The sequence below is a fragment of the Ovis aries genome, chromosome 16 (genome assembly GCF_016772045.2).
Source record: "Ovis aries strain OAR_USU_Benz2616 breed Rambouillet chromosome 16, ARS-UI_Ramb_v3.0, whole genome shotgun sequence".
Taxonomy (NCBI): Eukaryota; Metazoa; Chordata; class Mammalia; order Artiodactyla; family Bovidae; genus Ovis; species Ovis aries.
In genome coordinates, this window is record NC_056069.1 from 70,850,474 (window position 1) to 70,869,917 (window position 19,444).

A 19,444-nucleotide genomic window follows, 5' to 3' on the forward strand; every position below is an offset into this window, starting at 1 on the left:
GGGCGCAGCTCTTCTTCCATCCGGGGAGCACCCTCCTTCTCCGGGCAAACACCAGGCGGACGCCCAGGGAGGCTCCTGGTTGAAGGGTCTCACCCCGCACTGTTGGGGGAGGTCCCCCACACGAATACTAGCTCACCCACTGGGTTAGGTTTCCGCGTCTTTCCACCCTGCTCTCTCCTCTTTTCCATGTGAAGGGCTTCAGAACAATATCCAAGCTCCAGGGCAATGGCGTGCACTATTTCTCTCCTCTGAGATTTACAGTAGCGCCCTCTCCTTTGGACGTCCGTTCGGGGCTAGGGCGTAGGCGATTCAAGGTTGGGCCCGGAGAACATGTTACGTTTTACCAACTACAGACACGGTGTGGGTTAACAGCCTTCACTTCTCGTAGGAGAAATCTCCCTGAAATCTGCCAATGCACCTCAACGTTACAGACACGTGTGTTCCGAAAACAAGGAGTAAGCAAAACACACGTGCCGACCTCTGCAGCCGAGGTCTCCTTCCCACCTGAGAGGAAGGGAGGTGAGACGCAGGCACGCCGCTTCAGGCCCGCCCGGCGCCTCGAGGTCCCCCAGGCAGGGGCCAGGCCGCAGGCCCCTGGGCCTAATCTGGACGCCATGCTGCTCTGAAACCAGGAAACCCTCTCAAACTGTGCTGGAAGCCGTTCAGAGCTGGGAGCTGAACTTCAAAGGGGAGAAAGGAAGCGAGAAAGATTCCCCTGCAGCCCCGGAGCCAGAGGGAAATAGGCTCCCCAGAGGACACTTTGCAAAGATGAAGGAAGCTGCTTGCTGCAGCCCTGGGACCCGGGTCCCACTACACAGCTCAGTCAGGCCAGGGAGTGTGACTGAGGCCTGGCGCCTTCCAAGAACAGCAGCATCCCTGGGACAGCCGGGCCCGGGGGTCTCTCCGAAGCTGTCCTCACTCAGGAACAGTCCCTTCAGCACCCTATCGGGGCCGGGTGAGAGCCTCTTGTCCTTCCTGCGTCCTTGGGGAGCAGGGGGCCGTGGACGCCCGGACCCCTGGGCAATAGCAAGCACGCGGGCAATGTGGGAGCTGGCCTCATCAGCGCCAGCTCGGGCTCTCAACCCCCAAATGCCTCTGCAAGTCACAGCAAGGTTCAGGCGAGGGGGAGGATACAGGCAGGCCAAGCCCTGGGGCACAGAGACTTCTGCTTCAGATTGCACTCCGACTCTGCCAACAGGAAAACAAAAGAGGGATTGAAAGGTGCTTCCTGGGGAGCCAGGACTGACCAGGGGGTGGCACAGCGGCAGGCAGCTCGTGCCAGGCCGGGGTGGGCGGGAGGGGAACGGCAGCCCTCCCGAGGACCGGGACCACTCCAATGCCGAAGAGAAACCTTGCCAGCCAGGGCTGTTTCGTCATTTCCTCAGAGCCAGGAGGGCCTGGCAGTGTGGCAGGAGGGCTGGGGCAGCTCCCTGCCCGAGCTCAGGGGCTAGGGGACAGAGGGTGGCCACGGAGCCTCCAGGCTGCCTGGTTCCCTGACGCAGCGGTGTGTTGTTGCTAAAGAGGGAGGCCCTGGTGAATGTGAATTGAGTTTATCACCCAATCAAGGTCGTAAACACAAGCCTGCCTTGCTCATCTTCAGCTATGAAAAGAATCTTAGTCCAGGTAAGCTCTCCCTCTCGGGGAGGTGGCGGCCTGTCTTGTTGGCCCCGGGGCACAGCCCAGAGCATCAAGCACAGCAGGAGGCAGGGGACAAAAAAACAGAGCTGAGCTGCAGGCAAACCCCAGCCCTCCCCAGGGTGCAACTCGCTGCCCCCCATCTCCTTCCCGCTGGACACCCCCTCCCAGAACACTTCCATCAGCCCAGGGCAGGAGGACAGGGATGTGCCTGCAAGGAGGCAGCCTGGAGGAGGCCCGGCCTCCTGTTACAGAGCAGGCCCAGAGGCCAGAGCTGATCCCTTCCCCCTACAGAAGCCACTGGAAGCACAAGGGCCAGGAAGCTGGGGCGGGGGGACAGGCACCAGCCCCCTCCTCTCCCAGAGGAAGCCCCACCGGTCCACCTTGACAACACCAGACATAAAGTCGCCCCAGCCCGGAGCACCACCCTCCACCAGCGAAGCCTGGCAAACACTCGCGGCCTTTCCACCTGCTGCAGAGAAGGGGTGGGCTGGCAGCAAGTAACTTTCTTCAGGCATTCTCCAAGTCAGCAAGCCTCAACCGTCACTGACGGGCCAGGAATCACAGCAGAAACAAGTTCAGGGTTCTCTGAAGTTGAAGTGACAAGGATCTGGGAGGGCACTGGGGCAGGGGCTTCAGGGTAGGCTGGGGGAGGGTCAGGGGTCAGCGAAGCCAGGGCCTGGCCCACCACACCGGCCTACCCTCCCAGCTGCAGGGGCAGAAGCCACAGACTGTCCATGTGGAAACGTGCCCGCAGGCCAGAGGCCCAGGCCAGCAGGGCTCCAGAAGGCCTGATAAAGCCCTCCTGGCAGGAGGCCTGGTCCTGGGCAGGTCACAGGTTCGCTAGTCCCCAAGCAGGCCCTGTCGCCTGGACATACCCAGATCCACCTGCCCAAGCCCCCTGCCCACAACCAGGCTCTCTCCCAGCCCAGGGCCTGCTGCCCTGAGCGTCAGATCCGTCAGATGCGTCAGATCCGGTGGGGCCTAGCGGGGACACAGGGGGAAAGTGGGCTCCCCAGGGTGAATGGGCAGCGTTGGGGGAGGGGCGAGAGAGAGGCAGGCCCCGGAGCCAGGACCCCAGCCCCCTCCAAGGAGCACTGGGCCTTCAGCACCCGGGCGCTCCGCTGGATACTAAGGCCAAGACAGGGCTGGGGAGTGAGGACTGGCGAGAGAGGGGCTGAGCAGATCGGGGAGATCCTGGGGTCCTGTCCCGGAGAGGCTCCGGAGGCCCCAAGAAGCAAAGCCGGGCGCAGGGAGGGGCCTTCTGAAGGGCCGTGGACCCCGAGGCCGCCTCGAGCGCTTGGCCCGATCGCGGCCCTCCTGTTCCGGCCGGAGGGTCCTCTCGAGCCGGGGTGCCCCCGCCCCCCACCCCGCCGCCGTCCGGGGGCGCCCCTCACCCCGGCCCCCGCGCCCCGCGCGCCCCGGTCGCCCCGCGCCGGCCGGGCGGAGGGGAAAAGTCGGCGAGCGCGCGGCGCCCGCGGGGGAAAGCGTTAATGGGCGGCCGGGTGGGAGCCGCGCGCTCGCTCGCCCACGTCACGCCGGTGCGGGCTCGGCTGACGACCGCGGCGCCTGGGGACGCCGGCGCGCTCCGCTCGCTCGCCAGGTGCTCCGCCTGGAAATGTCTCCATTAGTTGTCGCCCGCTCCCCGCCGGAGCGCGCGCGCCGAGCGGCCGCGCGGAGCCCTCGCGGGCGGCCGGCAGTGGCCCGGCGCCACCGCAGGTAGGCGAGGTCCCCGCGCCCGCCCCCGCCCCGGGGCTCCGAGACCCCTCCCCCCGGCCGGGGAGGCGGAGGCTCCGCGCGGCCGCCGAGGGGCGCGGGCGGCGGCGGCGGCGGCGACTCCCCGGTGCGTCCCGGGCTGCGCGCTGCTCTCCGCGGCCCCGGCGCCCGAGCGGCGCGGGCGGGCGCGTCCCCGGCGCAGGTAGGGAGTGGGCCCGGCCGCGCAAACTTTGCGAGGATCGCTGTTGCGCTGGGGGCACAAAGTTTGCTGCCCGCCGGTGGGGTCTCTGGAGGCGGCCGCGTCGGCCGCAAGTGGAGGGAAATCGGGGCGCGGGGGCGGCTTGGGGCACCGGGGCCTCGCGGAGCCGGGAGCCTGCGCTGGGACGCCCGGCTGCCAGCCTTCCCCGCTCGGGCGGCGCCCTGGGAGCCAGCGGCGGGGCCGCGGTGGGAAAGCGGGAGGGAACGGGCCGGAGCGCGGGGCGTTTCGCGAGGAAGACACCCGCGCGCCTGCAGCTCGCCCCGGGCTTCGCGGGAGACCTCAGAGGATCGGCTGCGAAAGAGCGACACGCCAGGCTCGGGGTTTGCGAGTGGGGCTTCGGGACACCTAGAACCCCCGAGCCCCGCACCCCGCCCGGTGTCCGCGAGCAGTGGGCGGCACGCACGCCCCCAGGACTGGGCCAGGCGCCTGAGAGAGGAAGGCCCTGCCCTGGGCTGCGCGCCCCCGCCCCAGCCTCCTGGCTCGGGTCAACTTCTCTGGGCTGGAGCAGGCCCCCCACCCCCGCGCCGTGCCCGCGCGACTCTCGGGGCAGGGGAGCGGAGGCCTCAGGGGACGACTCTGGGGACCGGTCAGACCTCGGGGGCTCAACTGGTCTCAGGGGCGAAGCCCTGCCTAGAACAGAGGGGGGTCAGGACCCGGCCTCTCTCTCCAGGGCCCGCCCTGGTTCCGACGGCCGACAGCATCCCTGGGCAACAAGGAGCGCCGAGGACCTCTAGGATTGGGGGCTGATCGTCCTCGGGGCCGCGCACCCGGCTCCCTTGGAATTTAGCAGGCCCGTGGGGGCATCTGACCAAAATCGAGGCGCTGCCTTGTCCGTGGGGAAGCGCTTGGTTTCCGGCAGTTCCTGCCCGCGGGCGTATTTAGAACCGGTGGTCCCTCGAGGAAGTGGGCTCAGGAAGCCGAGTCTATGCAGGCACGTTTAGCTTGGTGGTGCCTGAAATTCTGACACTAGGTCTGTCCCGCTCTCAGAGAGAGATCCGGGGACTCAGCTCAAGCCTGGGCCTTTTCGGAAAGCACGCGGGAGAGTTATTGCTGCCTTAACTAGGGGACAAAGATGGCCCAGAAAGCACCGGGTTCCGGCAGACGGATCTTGACAGAGGCACAGGGTGGCAGCTGTGTGTCGGGGTGTGCCCGCGAGGGGAGATGGTCTGGGTAACCTGGCCTCCAGGGATCTTAGCAGGGGCTGTGTGGGCGGCCCGCAAGGCCGGGAGACTCCTCCCGCAGCCCCAAGCTTCCCCAAACTGGGGGACAGGCGGCCCCTCACGCGGCCAGTCTGGCCTGGGCCAGCGCCGAGGCCCGGGGTCAGAGGCCTAGCAAAGCGCCCCGGGCAAGTGGGGTTTCAGGGCCGGGGAAAGAAGACGGCCGGCGAGACACGGGAGGGCGGGACTTCGAGTGTCTGTCCGCGCTCAGGCTGGAAAGGAAAACAGGAGAACTAGCGGCGAGGGTCAAGACAGCCCCCTGAAACCCCTCCCCCCGAGCCGCGCGGCCGGCTGCGCCCACCGCGCGCCGAGGGTGTGCAGCTCTGCTCTAAAGATGAATGGCGCATGTTCAGGGCGCGTTTCCCGGGAGCCGCGGCCGAGTCTCTGGGGAGGAAATGGGCGCGGCCTGCACGCGGCGAGCGGTGGCCCCGAGGCGCTGGCCGCTGGGACCTGCGCGGTGGCTTCCTCCTCGGCGGCTGAACGCTTCCAGTCGCCGGGCGACCGGGGGGCCCGCCCACGGGAATGGGGCGAGGAAATGTGCCGAATGCCTTCCTCCAGTGAAGACGGCCGCTCCCTGAGCCCTCGGCCACCCCTGCTCGGGCGCCCTCCCCTCCCCATCACCGGGGAGAGTGAGTTGTTTGTAAACAATAAATAATGGAAAGAGGAGGATGTTTCCTAAAAGCCTCGGCCGCGCAGGAAAACGGGGAGGAGGGGGGAGGAGGGCAGAGTGGGGGAGGGGAGGCGCCGCGGCGCAGGAGGGAGAGCGCTGGAGAGATTCATTTCTGCCGAGAAAGCCCGGTGGCTAGTCCCTTATTATTTACAGGAAGGTGATATTAGCAATTCAGGTGAGAAAGACAGAAACGCGGCCACCGTGAAATCAATACAGAATTCAAAAACAATTATTAATGTCGTTTGACTCGTGTTCTTTATATATCTCTTCCGGCTACAGACGCTAAACTGTCTGAATAATTTGCATGGAGCGGCTATTCATTATTTCCGAGGATTTTCTTTGGCGGGCCGCTCGGACGTGGCCGGCTGCGGTCCAGCGCGATCGGAGAACTCGTACTTTTCGTCTGTAAATTAAAGCAATTACGCAGCAGATATTATAGGATGCGTACTGTGGTCTCCAGAGAGTCATCAATCACCTTGAACCAAGCTGTCAGAGCGGGCAGATTTCGTTTCTGGGAGGCAGGTTTGCAGCTGGGGAGAGGGCGAGAACGTCATCATTAATTAGAGGGTGACCCTGGGGCGATTCACAGGTCTGAACCCAGGGATCGTTCCCAGCAAGTCTGCACAGCGCCGCCGCGAACGGCTCCCTCCCGGCGGCCGCGGGAGGCCTGGCCGGGCGGGAGCTGCAGGGGCGAGCCCGGGCTCTGCTGGGTGGCTGCGCCGAAGGCAGGCCGGGGTTCCGGGTGGCCCGGGCGTCCGCTGCCGCCTGGGCGCCGGACTCGCGCAAGGTCCCAGGCCCGGGATTGGCTGGGGAAGCGCTGGGGTGTGCCCGCGACCGCTCCTTGCGCCCCGGGCAGGGAAGGGCCCCCCGGCCAGGCGCCCCACACCCCCTCCCCAGTGCCTAGGCCCGAAGGTGGCTCGCAAGGAGCGAGCGCAGCGCGAGGGGCCCCGGAGCCGAGTCGGGAAACCTGCTCCTCGGAGCGCGCCGGGCTGTCTGGCAGTCCCCAGTTCAGCCGCGAGGGGCAGGGGGCAGCCGGGGGCGGGCGGCCCGCGGGGCGGGCGGGGGCGAGCAAAGGGAGGGCCGGTGCGCAGAGCGGGAACGGACTGAACGAGGAGGGGCTGGCTCCCCCGGTGCCCGGCGGCCGGCAGTGGCAAACCCTCTGGCCCACCGAGCCCCGGGGCGGCGGGCTCCGGGGAGGGCCGAGGCCCACGCACTCAGGGCACTCTGACCCCCAGATGCGGACGGCGCGCCTTGGCCGCGCGAGTTTTGGAACTGCGGCCCGCTGTGGGGTTCGAACTGCTGGGAGGCTTCGCCCAGTCCCGGTTAAACAATAGTCGCTGCGCGCCGCCCTCTGCCGCCGCGCGCCGGCCCGCGGAGCTGCCTTGCCTGCCTGCCTTCCACCTGGAGGGGCGCGCGGGGCCGAGGCCGGCCGGCTGCGCCAGCGCCGGGCTAATTTTAACTGTTGATTACGTCTCCCGCGAAGCCTCACTCGCACACCCCTCGTCCGTCTCATTTGTAATTGAGACTAATGATTACAGTGGGGCGGGAAGGAGCAGCTGCTCATTAATTAATTTCTAATTAAAAGTCCTTCCGTCCTCGGTGACTAAGGAGAAACTCCGTGCGTCGGGGCGATGTTGACTGCTCCTCGGTGGAAATTCATTTGTTCCGGCCGTGCGCCCTCCGCCCCGGGCGGCGCGGCCGCCTGTCCCCGCCCCGCCCGGCCGGGCCAGGGCCGAGTGACCCCCGCGTCTGCGGCCGGGCCGGGCTGCGCGGCGTGGGGCTGACGTCAGAGCCTCCGCCGCTTAAAGCCCCGCACCGCTGACTTGACGGATTCGCACGACTCATTTTTTTTTTCCCTTTTTTGCAAAATATGTATTTGTGTTGCCGCTGCGAGGCCGGTCGGTCCCACTGTCCCCTCCAGGCTCCGGACTGTGAAGCTGAGAGGATCGCCGCGGCTCACTTTCCTCTCCACTTAGAAAAGTTTACCGAGCTTGTGGCTGCATTAACCGGCTCTTCTGCTTCGCCCTCCCAGTGTCTAGAAGCCCGCGGCGCCCGAGCAGTGGCCACGCCACGCCGGCCCCCTCGCTCAGGACCCTGCCGGCCCCGCCCGCCGGCCCCGGGCCCGCCATGTCCTACCCGCAGTTTGGGTACCCCTACTCCTCGGCACCCCAGGTAAGGGGGCCCCGCTAGACCAGCCACCCGCTGTCACCTCCCAGCGAGCGGGGCCTGGGCCACGCACCCCTCGCGACCCACCCTGGGGCGGGCAGAGGCCGGAGGAACACCGACGGGCTGGGCCCCCATGTCCCGCTTTTGTTTGTCCCCCACCCTCTCCCGGGCTCCAAGGCTGTGCCCCGGGGAAGCTGGGGACCCAGGAGAGAGGTGGCACCCGAGGGCGTGCGCGCTGAGGCCTTGGAAGCCCCCAGGGGAGGGTGTGACAATTCCGGCCAGGAGACGCTGGGCCCCACGCGTCTGGAGGAGACCCGGTGCACTTGCGTCGTGGAAAGGGACGCGCGGACCCGTGTGGACGGTGGCAGCGCCGCCGAAGACACGGAGTGCGCGCCCCCGGGGCTGTGCGTGGGGTGGACGCAGGCCCAGGGGCCCAGCCTGGAGTCCGGGGGCCCCGTTCCTCACCCCTCTCTCCCCTAGTTCCTGATGACCACCAACTCCCTGAGCGCGTGCTGCGAGTCCGGCGGCCGCACGCTGGCCGACTCCGGGCCAGCTGCCTCGGCCCCAGCGCCCGTCTACTGCCCGGTCTACGAGAGCCGGCTGCTGGCCACCGCGCGCCACGAGCTCAACTCGGCCGCGGCGCTGGGCGTCTACGGGGGCCCCTACGGCGGCTCGCAGGGCTACGGCAACTACGTGACCTACGGCTCCGAAGCGTCCGCCTTCTACTCGCTGGTAAGGGGAGGGGGTGCCTCGCAAGCCTTCTTACTGCCACGCTCGCCTCGACCGCCCTACCTGCCAAACTCACTTTCCCCAAACTCTGGAGGCGAGGGGCGAGTCCCCTGCGGCCCGGGCGCCCCACCCTGCCCTAACCCTAGCTTCCAAGCCTGGTCCTTCGGAGCGCACCAGCCCCAGGGCCGGGGGCTTCTGGCGGGCGGGGCCTCGTACTGAATGTGCGTATTGTTTTCTGTCTGCTCTCATAGAGTTGGGATCAGATCCGTGGTTCTGTCGCGGCTCGCTCGGGCCTGTCCCCCACCCGGCCCCCTACCCGCCTTCTCTTCACGGGGCTGCTCCCCTTTTCCACCCGCCCTTCGCCCTGCGCCCCGCCCAGCCCCTCCGCCTCCGCCGCTGCCCAGTCGCTCCCGCCCCCAGCCCCTTCCCCTCTCTCATTCCCTGACACCCCATCTCTGCGCCTCCTCATTCCACGTCTTGGGGCTCCTTCGCTGCCGGGGCCCGAAGGGCAGCCTGGGACCGGGCCAGGCGGCTGGGGATGGGGGCGGGATGGCGGCTGCCCAGGGGCCTTCGGGAAGCCCGCCTGAGCCAGCGTTCCCAGGGGAGGGGTCGAGCTGGGTTGCATCCCGGAAGCTGCGACCCCAGGCTCACGGGCTCCTACAGAACAGCTTCGACTCCAAGGATGCGCCGGGATCTGCGCATGCGGGCCTCGCTCCCGCCGCTGCCGCCTACTACCCTTATGAGCCGGCGCTGGGCCAGTACCCGTATGACAGGTGAGGGCCACCCCGCCACGGCCCCCTCAACCCCCCGGACACCCGACCCGCGCAGTCCCGCCCCCGCCCCCTTCCACGCCCCCCCACGGCCCCGCCTCCCCGCCCCTCCCACGGCCCCGCCTCCCCGCCCCCCGACCCCCGCGCCACTCCCCTTCTGAAAGTTTGGGCGACTGAGAGGGGTCTTTCCCGGGTCAAGCTCCAGCTGACCCGGGGTTGGGCGCACCATCCCGTGTCGCCACAACCTAAAGGCTAAGCTGTCTCCCCGCGTGGCACCCACGCCGTCTTTCCCGACTCCCAAAGCCCAGACTTGGCCGCCTCCCCCACCTGGAGAGGTGCGGCCTGTGCGGTGCGTCCCGGCCCAGCCCACCGCCCCTACAGGGGCGCCCTTGCGCACCAGCAGGCCGCAGGCCTTCGTGGAGCGACGGGCACCTGTAACTGCAGACCTCGCATGTAGACCCTGCGGGCACTATGTCCCCACAGGCGCTCGGGACCATTTCTGCCCACGGGTGGTGCGTCGTCGGGTTCTTCGCGTCCCTGCGATATGGTTTCCTGGTTTCAGGATCAAAGGGGCCCAAAAAAGGACCTTGCAGAGATATGGGTGTCTAGGGTGACAGAGACCTGGCTGGGCTTGCGCCGGGCTTCTCCCCCACCCACTGGGACCTCTCTGACTCCATACAGGTTTAGTCAAATGTAAACAGTGAAGGGCAGCGCCCACCTGGGTAAAACCCATTCCACCATAAACACACCCCACCCCCACGACCGGGATTGAAAGCCGCGTGGGCCTGGCCCTGGCCGGCCCCCGCCCGCGGTGCGGGGCCGCTGCCGGCGCCCCATTGCCCAGCTTGTCCCCAGGTATGGGAGCATGGACAGCGGCACGCGGCGCAAGAACGCCACGCGCGAGACCACCAGCACGCTCAAGGCCTGGCTCAACGAGCACCGCAAGAACCCCTACCCCACCAAGGGCGAGAAGATCATGCTGGCCATCATCACCAAGATGACCCTCACGCAGGTCTCCACCTGGTTCGCCAACGCGCGCCGGCGCCTCAAGAAGGAGAACAAGATGACGTGGCCTCCGAGGAACAAGTGCGCAGATGAGAAGCGGCCCTACGCCGAGGGCGAGGAGGAAGAAGGGGGCGAGGAGGAAGGCCGGGGGCAGCCCCTCAAGAGCACCAAGGCTGAAGGTACCTGGGAGGCTGGCGGTGCGGGGCCTGGTCTCAGGGCGGGGCCTCCCTGCGCCTTCTGGCGCGTGTTCTCAGACCTCTAAAGGCGTGGGATAAGGCAAGCCCCTGGGCCTAAGCTGCGAATGGCGTGCCCTGGCCCCGAGGAAGTGAGGCTGTGTGAGCCAGGGGACCCGAGCAGTGAGCTGGGAGCTCTGGAAAAACCACCCCGTTTGGTAGGAGGCCGGAATCAGATTGGCCCCTGTTCGGGGCACCAGGAGCCCGGAGGCGATGGGAGCTAGAGGAAATTCGCACGAGCTTTTCCTCGCTTCAGAGTGGCCCCTAACCACGCGCTCAGAACCGGGAAGGAGGGTACCGGGTTCGGCGAACCGCCGCCCCGTCTCCCTTCACTGGCCACTCTCTCTCTCCCGGCAGAGCCCGTCGGCAAAGGCAAGGACCTGGAGCTCAGCGACCTGGAGGACTTTGATCCCCTGGAGGGAGAACCCCCAGAGTGCGAGCTGAAGCCTCCCTTCCAGCCCCTGGACGGCGGTCTGGATCGCATTCCCACCGGGCCGGAAGGGCCCAGCGCCCCGGGGAAGGAGGCTCCGGGCGCCCTCCGGCTGCCCCTGGCCTCCGGGGGCGGGGCCGCTCTGGACCAAGACCTGGAGAGGGCCCGGAGCTGCCTCCGGAGCGCGGCGGCCGGGCCGGAGCAGCCGGCGGGCGCGGGGAGCGGCCCGCAGGCCTGCGAGTCCAAGCTGGGCTTCGCTCCCTCTGGGGCGTCGGCCGGCCTCGAGGCCAAGCCGCGCATCTGGTCCCTGGCACACACGGCCACCGCGGCCGCCGCCACCGCCTTCAGCCAGACTGAGTTTCCCTCGTGCATGCTCAAGCGCCAAGGGCCCCCCGCGGGCCCTGCGGCCCCCTCCTCGGCGCCCGCCTCCTCCTCGCCCGCGGCCCCGGCCCCCGCCGGTGCCCTGGACAGGCACCAGGACTCCCCGGTAACCAGTCTCAGAAACTGGGTAGACGGGGTCTTCCACGACCCCATCCTCAGGCACAGCACTTTGAACCAGGCCTGGGCTACAGCCAAGAGCGCGCTCCTGGACCGGGGGCCGCTGGGCCGCTCGCTGGGGGCGGGCGCCAACGTGCTGACCACGCCCGTGGCGCGCCCCTTCCCGCCCGCCGCGCCCCCAGACGCCCCCGCCGCCGGCGCCGCCAAGGACCTGCTGGCCGTGCCGAAGGCCGGCGGCAAGCCCTTCTGCGCCTAAAGGGCAGGGCGCCGGGGCGAGGAGAGAGCCGGCGCTCAGGCCGCAGGCGCGAACGTGGCCTACCCTTTTTTACCGAGTGTCCAAAGCGAGGCGAAAGGGCGGCGCAGCTCAGGCCGCCAGCCCTCCCCGGAGGGAGCGTCCGAACTCGGGCTCCCGGGGCCACGGACAGGAGTCGGCCGGGCCCTCCCCAACCGAGGGACCCGGCCGGACAGGGCTGCTCTCAGAGCAGCAGGGAGACACCCTGAAGCATAAAGTTTACGTCCAAAAGTTTACATGCGAAGACGCGTCGTTCGAGGCCCGTTCGTGTTGCTGTCCCCTCTGGGTTTGAGGCTTGCCGCTGTTCCTCGTGAAGACTCCTCAGCCTGCTGACCTTCCGATTTCATCCTCAGCACATACTTTTCACCAACAGCACTTCACCGAGTTTACACTGTTGCACACTCTTTACCCGATAAAATTATGTTTTTTTTAAATGTATGTTCACAGCAGTAATTGCCTGCTTCAGAGGCTGATATAACAAAACCAATAAAACCGAGTGATGGTGTTTGCATTGCAAAACGAGCACTTGAGAAGCCCGGCGACTTGGAAGCGTGAGAGAAGCTGCGCCTCTGCCCATCCCCGAGGGCAGCCGCGGGGCGGCTCACAGAGCCCAAGGCCGAAATTGAAGCGTTGTTCAGAAAACAGTCACACTAAATTCAGGATTCTGTAGTGTTTCCGATTAGAAGGTGGTGAGAGACCCCAAACTTTTCATCTGTCCTCCAGTGCCAGACCCCAGAATTTTGAGTTTCTTTGGCTAGATGAGAAAACCTGTTGTTAAACTTCCAAATTCCCTGGGACTGTGCCCTGATAGGGGAGAGGTGTGCGGCCACTACTGCCTGCCCTCAGCCCCGCCTGGGCAGAATGAGCTTCCTCCCGCGGCCTTGGGGCCTCCGAACTCCCCCGAGAAGGGGGTCTAGGGAGCGAGGCGGGACGTCAGGAGGCGGGGATGGGGGACCCGCCCCTATGCTGTCAGCCTCCGCCCGTGGGATGAGCTTAGTAGACGGAAGACCTGAGGCAGGGCTGGAAGGAAGGGAGGTGGGGGGAACGTGAGCCTTCCCCGCCTCGCCTAGCTCCTTGCAGACCCCCAGCTCTGCTCAGAAACTCGCTGGCTCCCTCCCCAAGGTGGACTCTGCGGAGTTCCCTGCCCCCCTCCCGCGGGCTTCTGCCCCCCATCACCCCACCCAGCTCCTCCTCCCCACGTCGCGCAAGCGCCCCTTGAAGACACCAGAGGAGCTCTCACTGGACTCAGCGCTGGCCCTCGCCTGCCAGCTCTCTGTCTAAGGCTCCCCTGGGCCTCACAGCTGTCCCAGGTGCCCAGAGGAAGGACGGGCCGGCAGACAGGAGCCTGCGAGGGTGGAGCGGCCCGTTCGTGCTTCGGTAAAGAAATGGTAGGCCTTGGTCCGTAGGCGGACAGACGCAGGCCGCAGAGACGCCAGCTGAAGACGAGAGTCGCCCCGCCGACCTGCAAGCAGCCTTCGAGAGACCCAGGAGGCCCGGCCCTTCTTTGGGAGGGGCTGGGTGCCCCGTGGGTCCCGGCCACCTGGGAAAGGCCGGGCGATCGAGGCGCTGGAAAGCGGGCCCGATGGGGTGAGTGTCCCACCAGGGAGAGGGAACCCGCGAGGGGCACCCCAGAGCGGTGGCCCCTGTTGGCGCGACCTCGAACCCCAGGCCTGGAGCGGAGGGCGCGGGCGCGGGCCCTGCGCCGCGCCGGCCCCGCGGTAATTGGATTGTACCGCCCGCGCGCTGTCACCGTATTGACTTTCGCTCTCTTGGATGATATTATCCGGACTCGGAAGCTCGCCGCTGATGTGTCTGTCAAAAGGCTGCGGCGGGAGCCCCCGGCCTGGCGAGCGAGCATCAGCCAAGATAATTTGAAGTGAAATTTTCATTTTGACAGTAAACCCCTCAATTTCTAAAGGCTCCGCGCTCCGAGAGCTCGCTGGCAGGGGGAGGCTTTGCAGAAAGCCCACGTCTTAGACTGAAAAGGGCAAAATAACTCGAATTAGTTGTAATAGATAAAAGGGCAAAAATAAAGAGTCAAGGGTACTTGACAGTAATAGCGAAAGTGGAGTCTCAGGGGAGATGCTGCGGTCGGGGCTGGGGCGCCAGGAATTTTAATGCGCGGCCGCCGTGCGCGCCCCCACCCCGCCTTAGACAAAGCCAGACATTTTCAGCTAAAACAAGGTTTCGCAGATGCAGGAGGCTTGGCTCGGCAAGACAGGAGCTGCGGAGCCAGAAACCCCAGGAACCCCAGGCTGGGGCTTCTGCGGGGCCCAGGCTGCGGGCCGCGCGCGGCTGGGCGCGCGTGCGCGCGCATTGGTCCGGCTGGGTCCGACTCTGGCTCCTTCCCGAGCGGGCCCTCGCGGGATCCAGCCCAGGAGACTCCAGCAATCCCAGCCCGTGGCCTCAGGGACCCCAGGCCCCTGACATCGCCGGGGCGCAGAGGCCCCTCGTGTCCCCGCAGAACCCCCCAAGTGCAGGAGCCCTCAGGTCGTGGTGAAACTGGCTCACCGGAAGGGTTTATTGGAAACAGAGAAATTGTATGAAATAAAGACATGAAGCGAAGAGCCGGGATGCAGCCGCATCCCAGGGGCGACTCGCCCAAAAGATGCCCCAAAGCTGGAGTCGCCACGTGGACGCACACCCGTCATCTTTGGGGTACACTCTGGCAGGGCCACTCACCCACCCTCTGGCTGATCTTCAGAGCGGGGTCGGGCTAGCACAAGCGGGGCGGGAATGCATGTTTAGGCGAGGCCGCGGTCCGCGGGGCGGGGGGAGCGCTTCCCTCCCAGGGAGGCCGTCAGAAGGGCGCGGGCCCGAAGCTCTCAGCCGCTCAGGCGTGGCGAATTCAAACACACCAAGGAGGGGACGCTAAATTAACGGCGCTCTTTACATAGAGCCCAAATAAAACTGTAATCAGCGGCGCGTTACTTTTCATTAAGCGAGTCTGACAGCGGCATACCCAGCCCCGACAGGGGAACAGGCGGGGGAAATATACTGCCCTCCCGCCGGCCCGCTAAGATAATTCCTTAAGCACCATTAACAGCTCTTAGCCGCGGGAAATGGGCTCCCTGAAAACGTCTCCAAATCTAAAAGCTTTATCGACCCTCCAGCCGCCACTGATGGCTCAATTTTTTTTCCTCTCTTCCTTTCCTTTTTTCTTTTTCTTTTTTTTTTTTAACTAAAGGGAGAGACGTCCAGCAAGGTAATGGAGTTTGACACGACACCTTCTTAACTAGAGAGAGGGGCAGGGAAGCCAGCCCTTAAATGATATTTAAAAGGCAACCAATTAAGATTTAAAGTGGTCGTCTCCTGAGATTATGCAAGGATTTATGCCACCTCCTTCCCCGGGCTCCGGGCCTGCGCTGCGGGGGCCTGGGCGCCCCGCTGCCTCTTCCCTCCTTCCCGTCTCTCTCTCCGTCTCTCTTCTCCATCTTCGCATCTGTCTCTCTCCTTCCCAAAGAGAGAAGCTCTTCCGAGGCCCACGCTGTCTTGGCTCAAGGGTTCTTGGCTCGCCTCCTGCAAAGGGCCCGCTCTCCCGAAGCAGAGGACACCAGATTGAGGGAAACTGAGGCTGCTCAGCACCCCCGCCCAAGGCTGCGGGTCACTCAAGGCAGTGACTTAGGGGTGTCTGCGGCGGCGTAGGGGTGCAGGGCCGGCCGGTCTGCAGTGGATGTGCCTCCAAGGCAGGAGACAACCCACAGGAGAATAGAGGGGACTGCCGCAAAGCCCGCGTCCCTACAGCTGCCCTGCCCAGCGCTGAGCACTCGGAGCCCACCTCCCTGAGAGCTTAGGGGCTCAGACCCCGCCCCTCCCTCGCTTGGATGAAGCAGGAAAGTCCCCTCCCTGGGGGCGGCCTCGTGGGAAAGCTGCAAAGCCAGCAAGCAGGCACCGTGACCTCTCCTCCTGACCTCAGGCTCAGGTCTTTTAGGAAGTGAGGGGAAAAAAAGAAGAGAGGAGGGGGAGGGAGGGGAGGGAGAAAGGGGGGAGGGGGACTGGGGGGGACAGGGAGGGGGGAGGGGGGAGGAGGGACGGGATGGGGGAAGGGAGCAGAGAGGGGACCAGGGGAGGAGAGAGCTAGTGGGGAGAGTGCCTTCCAACATGAGCTTTCTGAAGAAACACTTGTGGGGAAAGTGCCTTGTGCCAAGAGGACTCTGGCTCTGGGTGAAGCCTGCAGGTTTATCTGAAGCCCCAGGACCAGACAACCACCCCTCCCCGCACCAACAGACACACACACACACACACACACACACACACACACACACACACACACACCCCTGCTTCTCTGTCAGAGGCTCAGCTTACTGAAGGCTGGGGCATCAGCCCACTCAGGACTCTAAGAAGCAGGGCAGGAGACCCGTCTCCTCAGTCAGGGCTCAGGGAGGCTCAGCAGACCCCCCCCCCAAGTCTGACCAAGTCTGATCAGCAAGGGTGGAGAGCCAGCCTCAGGAGCCCCACCGGGCAAGAACCTTCATGAGCTGAGCTGAAGCCATAGGGCAGGAAGACGCCGAACACCCAGAGCAAGGGCAAGGCAGAGGAGGGGTTTCCACGCCGGCCTGGACCCTCACCTGTGCCTCACAGGGCACCAAGGCCCCGTTCCGGCCGTGATTCTGCTGCTGCTGAAGCAAGTGGGCACCAGAGGTGCTGGGATCCCTCCGCCCCGGGGCCAGCAGATGGCTCGGGGTCAGGGCAGTGGGTCGCTGAGCCCCAGGGCAGCAGGGGTCCACACAAGCCCCTTCTTGTCCCTGGTGCACCACCTCCCTGGTTGAGCTGAGCAAGGGCCCCTCCACCAGCCCAGCTTGGGTTGCAGTGAGAGGTGGATTTGACAGGGCAGGGCTCGGGGGTAGTGTCCAGGCCAGGCCCCCGAAGGAGCAGTGCCCCTTTTAACCAGGGACAGGACACAAGTTGGGTGGAGGCTGGGGCCGGTTTGGGGAAAGCCTAGGGGGTGTGAGTGATCAGGGGCTCCCTTCTAGACCCCTGCTGCCCACCCCTGGGGCCCCGAAGCCCCCAGGTTGCTCGGGCAGGGCTGGTGCAGGCTGCCCGCTTGGATCTGAGAGGCTCCTGGCCTGGGTGCAGACTGGAGGAAAATACCCAGTAACCCAGCAAAATGGAGGCAGCAGGGGCAACCACAGGGCAGTGAGGACCTCCGGTCCCTCAGGGCCCCAGCGGGACACGCCAGGGAAGAGTCCGAGTCGGGGAGACTCACAGACAAGCCGGGAGAATTAGGAGCTTTTCTGGGGTTAGGCAGACGGGAGGGGCCTGCGCATGCACGCACACGCGCTCACACGTGAGCACACAGGCACGCCCAGGGCAGCGGAGGCTCCTGCGGCCGCAGGCTGGTCAGGCCTGTGGAGCCTGGTGTCACCCTGGACACACGCTCCGGGGCCCCAACCCCGACTCTCCTGCCCAAGAGTTGCCATGCAACCCCCAGACCCTGACCCGGGTCACGGGACCTCACCCATCACATGGGGCTGCCATTCACGGTCAGACAGCAGATGGGACCTGATTGGTGAGTTTGAGACTCTTAACCTGCACCATCAGCTGAGGTTCAGAGCATCAGCCTGAGCAGTGGCTCCAGCCCTGCCGCAGCGCTCGGCGGGTCAGGAGCCTCGTTCACGTTGGCCCAGCAGGTGGGTCCCTGCATCCCTGACGGTGGCTCCTGGCGTCCCGGGCCAGCAACAGACCCTCCTGGGGGCGGGGCGGGTTCTGCACAAGTGCACATACGCACTGCCCCGGGTCCTCGGAGTCCACTCCGGGGGCGGGGGCGTACCTCCGCCTCTGCTGCTCTGCGGTCTCGAGTGGACGCCCCTGTCTGTCCACGTTGGTGAGATCCAGCTTCCAGGTGTCTCTGTGAACGCAGGGTCTGCAGGAGCAGGTGGACACCGAGGACTGGGAGGACTCCCGAATGTAGGGGTCACCCCGACCTCCCCGGGTGGCACCAGTGGAAAAGAACCTGCCTGCCAAGGCAGGGCACATACGAGATGTGGGTTCCGGCCTTGGGTCGAGACGAGCTCCTGCAGAGAGACATGGCAGCCCTCTCCAGTGTTCCTGGAGAATCCCAGGGACACAGGAGCCTGGTGGGCTACAGTCCATGGGACTGCAGAGTCAGACACGACTGAAGCGACTCGGCATGCACGCTGACCTTCCCACTTGGCACTCGGGTCAGTTGTCTGCATAGTTAGATGTGGGAGGACCCCCTGGCCACCGGGGTGGGAGGCCTGCCCCAGGTCAGCCAGGGGGAGCAAGGGCATGAGCTCCGGCTGTCCTGCAGAGGACGGGATGGGCTTGTGCCAGGCAGGCCTGCCCACGGGGCCCAGGAGAGCACCCAGCCCTGGCAGGCAGGGTGCGGCCCAGGGGGCTCCACCTTCCCCTCTGGCCGCAGAGCTGGGATGCGGTGGCTGGAGGGGACTGGGGTGTGAGGGTGCCACCCAAGGTCACCACAGAAGCCAAGTGAGCCCAGGACACAGACGGCTCGCCACCGGCTGCAGGGGCTGCAGGGGCTCAGCGAGGCCTCCCGTTTTCCACCTTCTCAGCAGTGACCCAGCGCCCAGCGCCCTGCACTGGGGGACTCCCAGGCTGAGCCTCAGGGCATCACGGGGCTGTGTCCTCGGAGCCTGGAGTCTGCGGTGAGCCCACCAGCTCCACATTCCTGCGGTCCGCTGGGAGAGGACTCGGCGGCCTCCCGGGAGCTGGCCCTTCCTCTTATTTTGGCTCCTGAATTGCTCTGCGCCCACAGTGCCTGAGGCAGGGGCGGGTGGACCGGGGTTATCTGCGAAGCTGCAGCTTTTCACCCATTTCTGTTGTTCACCAACAAGGGGCGGCTGCAGGGGCGCCGAGAGGGCTGGCGTGTGTGTGGCCGTGTGCAGCTGTCTACGTGTGCTTCTGGAAACCAGAGACCATTCACTTTATTCTTCTGGTTTCAAGTACAGAATAAGTTATTATCCTCGACACTGAGGGCTTCCCTGGGCAGGAGACCCCGGTTCAATTCCTGGGTCAGGAAGTTCCCCTGGAGAAGGGACAGGCTGCCCACTCCAGTCTTCTTGGACTTCCCTGGGGGCTCAGCTGGTAAAGAATCTGCCTGCAATACGGGAGACCTGGGTTTGATCCCTGGGTTGACAAGATCCCTGGAGGAGGGCATGGCAATGCACTCCAGCATTCTGGCCTGGAGAATCCCATGGACTGTATAGCCCATGGGGTCGCAAAGAGTCGGACACGACTTTCACTTCTTTCTCTTTCTGGTGGCTCAGATGGTAAAGAATCCACCTGTCAATGCAGGAGACTGGGGTTCAATCCCTGGGTCTGGAAGACCCCCTGGAGGAGGGCATGGCAACCCACTCCAGTGTTCCTGCCTGGGGAATCCCACAGACAGAGGAGCCTGGTGGGCTACAGTCCATGGGGTCACAGAGAGTCGGACACGACTGAGCGACTGACATGAATACACACGGAGAAAAGCATGTCAGGCTCTCTCGTCACAGTGCTGCGCTGGGACATTGTTTCTGCTTTTATTTTGCACACTTGCCTGACTTCTCACTGAAGCCAGAAAAGAAGTGACCACACGAGAAGTGGAGCCCTCGGGCCCAGACCTGCCACCAGAACGGGCCCTGGGCCTGGGCAGCGCCGACGACCAGGACCACCCAAGGCCTGGGGCCCCCTCGTCCAGGCTGCTCTGACAGGGGACGGGGCACCGTGCTCCCTGTGAAGTGACAGCTACAGTTCGCTGCCCAGGATGCCGCCCTCCCAGGATCTCGGCTCAGCAGGCAAGTGAGGCCAGGGGCTGGGGGCCACCAGACCTGGGCACTGTGTGAGGCCCACGGTCACGCCACT

General features: G+C 65.6%; 1 protein-coding gene across 1 annotated transcript; it reads left to right on the plus strand.

Annotated features, from left to right (window-relative positions):
* Window positions 1–6,747: 6,747 nt before the first annotated feature.
* On the plus strand, window positions 6,748–12,139 carry IRX4 (iroquois homeobox 4). The gene is made up of 5 exons (XM_027979950.2): window positions 6,748–7,669; window positions 8,144–8,395; window positions 9,056–9,165; window positions 10,018–10,346; window positions 10,758–12,139. The coding sequence occupies exons 1-5, from the start codon at window positions 7,625–7,627 to the stop codon at window positions 11,582–11,584; spliced, it is 1,563 nt and encodes a 520-aa protein (XP_027835751.1). The 5' UTR covers window positions 6,748–7,624; the 3' UTR covers window positions 11,585–12,139.
* The last annotated feature ends 7,305 nt before the right edge of the window (window positions 12,140–19,444 follow it).